Consider the following 5479-nt stretch of genomic DNA (forward strand, 5'->3'; position numbering starts at 1 on the left):
ACAACAGAGTCCGAACAGCGTTTCACATTGCGGTGAAACCACTTAGAGGAGCATTGAAACACTCACAAAGGTTAGTAGTACTGCTGAGAGGGGATAATCCACTGCTGAAAAATTGGTGTTTGGGCGAATGTGTTATTGAACCCATGACCCTTTGAATGCAAGGCGGGCACGTTAACCATTTCATCATGGTAGCTTTCGATAACGAATAATTTTGTTTAATTTATAGCTAGTTTAAAATCAAATTGTCGAATTGTGAATACTGAAAATAAATTCAGTATACTAGGTACCTCATATTGGGTTAACACAATTCTCTACTTTTAAATAACATTTTACATAAAATTTATCCGAGTTATTCAATTTGGTTGACCTCGAGCATGTTTTATTACATAGTTTTACAAAGCTGAAATGTTTGGGAGCTTTAAAAAAATATTAAAGTTTTAATTATTGGAGCTTATAGTGTATTAGCCATTACAATACGGTGTCTACTTACTGCTGAAACAACACGTTTACAATAAGTATCATTTTAAATTCAAGTTTCTGCGAATAAGATAACGAATTATTTCATAATTCGTTTAGCATCCACATACTTGAGTCAAGAAATCTATCGAAGCAAAATTAATTACTTAACATGTCAAAGAATCAATTATCATTGGATAGAGAGAATTGTCTTTGACCAAGTAATGAATGTCTTCTGTATTTTAAATTTCTCAAGTTTTTGTTATTGGCCAAATAAAAGTTACTCGAATTACCCGAAAAGAAAGAACTTTTTGAAAATATTCAGAATGGATTTTGGCCATGTGAGTTAAGAGGTACTTACCATTAGCATTACCAACTATTATGGAATTGTCCATACACAGAAAAAAATATCACCAAAATATTCCCAATTAAAAAGTTGATTGAAGTTGAAAACTTTTCCAATTAAAAAATTAATTGACACTATTAACTTTTTAATCAAACTAGAAACATTAAGTCAATGATTGAAATTTTTAAATTTTCATTTAAAAAATTAATTGATACAATTAACTTTTTAATCAAACTCGGAGCACTAAGTCAGTTAAAAAATTATGGATTTTTTTTAAATTTGTAATTAAAAATTTATTTGAAACAATCAATTTTTTAATCAATGTAAAAGTGATTAAAATAGTTATAGAAAGTGATTGAAATATAGTATAGTGATTAAAAATAGTTTTTTTTTTTAATTAATAAATTAATTTAATTGAAAAAGAAAAATATTCTCTCAGTATGGGATATTAAACAAATATCTTACGTTGGACATCTTCCGAAATCTTCCGAACTTATAACCAATCTCAGTTTGGTATATATGCTAACCAAGAATCGTCTTACAAACGAACAACGCTTGCAAATTTTTGAGTATTTTTAAGTGTTTAGTTAAAATATTAATTATCCCAAATAACATTTTAATAAAAAAAAATAATTGAAAATGTTATTCGGAAATGATAAGTTTAATACTATTCATTGGTTGTGACTCAAATTTAAAGACAAGTATAAACTAAAAAAAATTACAAGAAAGCTGTTTCGTCTAAATGAAAAATAATCATAAATAAATAAATAATAAACACAGTGTTGAATTGATTGCCTCAATTAAGAAATGTATTAGGTTGGTCAAAAACTAAACTCAATTAAATTTTTAACTGAACGAATTAAAAAAATAGTAATAAGTGCCAGAATATCAATTAATATTTTAATAAAATGTATGTTTTATTTTTTATTAATTCCGAGATTGATACAATTCATTTAAAAAATTACTTGGATCAATTAATTTCGTGATTGTATCAGAAAGAAAAATGTTTGTGTGTAGGTGAATCACTAAGCGATCTCTTTGCAAATGACATTCGTATTGTATCTGAAATGGGTCGAGCATTGTTTACTGCAGTTCCACACTGTAATAACATTCGATAATTTCACCCGTCTACTCATTATCAGAAATTCTGCGAAACCTGTTGTTTGAAACTACACCACATATCAAAGTTATCCACCTATGTATATCCTAATTCTTTTGTCAGGCTTCCCATATTAACTGAAGACATTTATCCCTTTGAGAAGGTACATTTTTATGCCATTTAATTAAATTTATAGTCCCTTTAAATATCCCTTTCGCTTAATATGCCCATTAGAATTGCATTGACTTGCTCAAGTAGCTGACGAAATTTACGACGGACAGACAGACAGACAGACAGACAGACAGATATGTTTAACTATAGCAACTCAAAAGACAAGTAAGTGTCATCGCACACTTACTTGGACAAAGCCCGAATCGTGGGAATCAAGTCAGTGGTGACGTGTGAATTAACTTTGCTCTCTTTGGCCCACTTTACTCTCACTCGTACCCATGACATACAATCTAGCACTTATATACATCAGTAATTACACGAACACCATACACACACACACGCTCATTGTCATAAACAACTGCACGACCTGATGAAAATAATGATGACAGCATTATAAAGGACCTCCAATAAATTTTGTCAACCTTCCCTGCCAACATTTTCAAACATCCAAAATGAGTGTTTGCAAAAAAGAGTGTTAACTTACTCTTTTGGAAGATTAAAAAAATGTTTAATCGGCGGGAGGATTCAAATTGTAGTCATATATTAGTGTAAACAATGGTTGTTTCTAACCGTATAATTTAAATCATCAGAATGAGTCGATTTTTACCCTTTTATTACTCTATTCTGATAATGTTAATATTTAAACATTTTACTGTGTAATTTAAAACTCTTTTACGTAATTCTTAAATTACGCTTGTCATTTATAACACTGTTTGCTGTTCGTTTTCATGAGTAAACAAGAGAAAAATAACAACAAAATATTAGTAGACAAAATATGATCAGTTGAGGATAACGTTACTAAATATTTTGCATAATATTTGCCAGCTTATAATGCTCATTTGGGATTCAAACATCGTGGTAAGTGATTATTGAGGTTTGAGAGGTTTTATTTTAACTTATTTAATAAAAAAAAAACCTTAAATTTTCCTTTCAGATTTAACTCATCGCAAATTTCCAAATTTAAATAATGGAATGGAATGGAAAATGGAAAACCGCCTTTCATTTTGAATTTTTTTAATTCCTGTATTACTGTATACATTTTAATAAAATATGCGAAAATTTTATTGCAAGTGTATTTAGTGGGGACTATAAAATACTAGTTGGAGGGAGTTATTTCTAACTCTTCCAAATACTAAGTATTTAATCAGATGGGGGAGTTACTTCTTACTCATTGAAAAGACTCATTTTGAAACACAACTACTTTATACTGGGGACGTATAAATGACTCTCAGATTCGCTCTTCCGCAATCGTTTTGAACATCAAAATGATTCAAAGAAGACTCATTTGCGATCGAAAATGTTTGCAGGGATCCCACACGTTAAAAATCGACTCATTCTGATGATTTAAATTATACGGTTAGAAACAATCATTGTTTAGACTAATATATGACTACAATTTGAATCTTTCCGGCGATTAAACATTTTTTTAATCTTCCAAAAGAATAAGTTAACTCTCTTTTTCTCCCAAATTCTTTAATTATGTATACAGAATTTAAAGAAAAATTGCACTGGGTGGGCGAATGCTCACCTTAATCCAACGTCGTACGAACAATTCGACAATTCCGGAGGAATTTTAAATGTCTGCACGGCGGAGTCCGTCCCGTCCATCTATTTCTATATGCTGTTCGATGTCCAGTGTGTACACTCATATTAGTTCCATTCGTACAACGTGTGGGAAAATTAAAAAGTTCACTACTTCCTTTCATTAAGAACGATTCTCTCACGATCAAAACACATGTTCTCGACCCGAGAACCATTGTTACAACATCAATGAAATTCGGACTAACACGCACATACATCCAAACGTGTATGTGTGTACCCTGGTGATCGGTCAAAAAGTGAGTATGGCTTTTGACGGAAAATTGTGATATTTACGAACTTAAATATAATTTTCTAAAAGTACACATATAAAAATGATTCATATTCATGGCATATTTCTGATGAAGTAAATTTTTGAGAGCAATATTGTCAAGGCAGCGTTATTACTTTCCACGATTTCTTGTAGCCTTTTCCAGATATCACATTTTGGCAGCAAAATTAATCAATTGACGATTTGAAATGTGACAACTTTCATTAGTTATATCACCGACTTTACCTGCTTCTATACATAATTTGGCACGATTTTCAGTCAACACTATCTGCAATCCACAAAAATCAAGATCTGCAAACCCTATTTGCTATAAACCTCCAGTATGAATGCATCCCTCTATCACTTCTCATATATGACAACTATTGTAAGAACTTAACAAACTACTTGGTAGCTGTCATTGTTTTTGGGAACTTTTATTTCTTTAGAGAACATTAAAGGAATTTTCCTTTTAAAATGTAGTCAGGGACTCCATATTTATTTAAGGAATTTAAAATAGTTCCACCAAAGTTTTCGGTGCTCTAGACATCCTTACACAGGCATTTCACATTACAAAATGCAAAAGAGCTTGTAGTAGGACCAGAAGTGTGACCACAATTGAATACTCATAGAGACCATAAGCTCCACCAATATAGCATCTATTGAAGGACATCAAGAAAAGCAAAGATTATTTCTTTAGTTTTGCATAGAAAATATGTCTAGGCAAAAACTTACGTGGGAGATTGGGTGATTAGGGACATTGTGCCATTGGTAAAATCAGCATAATTTTGGTAGGCCATCATCTCATAGCTATTGAGAACCGTTGTATTGGGATAACGCTCTCGTGTGAGAACAATTCCAAAGGTTGAATTCGTGTCCGAGATATTTGTGTATCCACATATGAAGGCATAATTTTGGTAATCGGTGTCCAGTAGCTTGTAAACGGTATAGGATGTGTTGGTAAGACCATTCACGTAGGATATATTGTAGCCATCACCATTGGAGTTGTCGAGATTTATGGTGGCGGACATGGTCTGGTTGACCCATAAATAACTGGGTGTATTCGAGTATGTGGTCTGGATGAGAACGTTATTTCCAGGCTCTTCAATAAATTCAACCTCAACACAATCCCAATTACCAATAGGGGCAGGATTACGAGCCACTTCCCACCATGTGCCATTTATCTTGATTGATGAAAATTGTAATTTTGTAGAAAATTTTGACTTCCACACGTTAGGTTACTCACCTGGGAAGGATCGAAATTCATGCTTTGGGATTGAAAACATGATGCAGGCGTATTTTGGGTATAGACTATGCCGCTCGTTAGGAACGCCAAATAAAAAAGTCCTATAACCAGCATGATTAATATCGAAATGCGTTTAACTAACTGCTAAAGGTATTCCAACAAAACTTATGAACCAACTCCTTTGCCCTAGGCCGCAACAAATATATTTTCGGTCATTTTATCTTTTAGCATAATTAGAAACTCATTAAGATATTGCTGCTCCTAGAAATGATATGACGACAATTTGTCATCGGAGTTATCTGTCATGTTTGACAT

At 32.1% G+C, this 5479-nt stretch overlaps 1 protein-coding gene across 1 annotated transcript; it reads right to left on the minus strand.

Moving 5' to 3' along the window:
- Window positions 1–4483: 4483 nt before the first annotated feature.
- Window positions 4484–5185, minus strand: LOC142219900 (uncharacterized). The gene is made up of 3 exons (XM_075288664.1): window positions 5165–5185; window positions 4654–5102; window positions 4484–4577 (listed from the first exon to the last, which is right to left on the minus strand). Exons 1-3 carry the CDS (start codon window positions 5183–5185, stop codon window positions 4484–4486), a joined length of 564 nt encoding a protein of 187 aa, XP_075144779.1.
- Between the last annotated feature and the right edge of the window lie 294 nt (window positions 5186–5479).

The sequence above is a fragment of the Haematobia irritans genome, chromosome 1, assembly GCF_050003625.1.
Source record: "Haematobia irritans isolate KBUSLIRL chromosome 1, ASM5000362v1, whole genome shotgun sequence".
NCBI lineage: Eukaryota > Metazoa > Arthropoda > Insecta > Diptera > Muscidae > Haematobia > Haematobia irritans.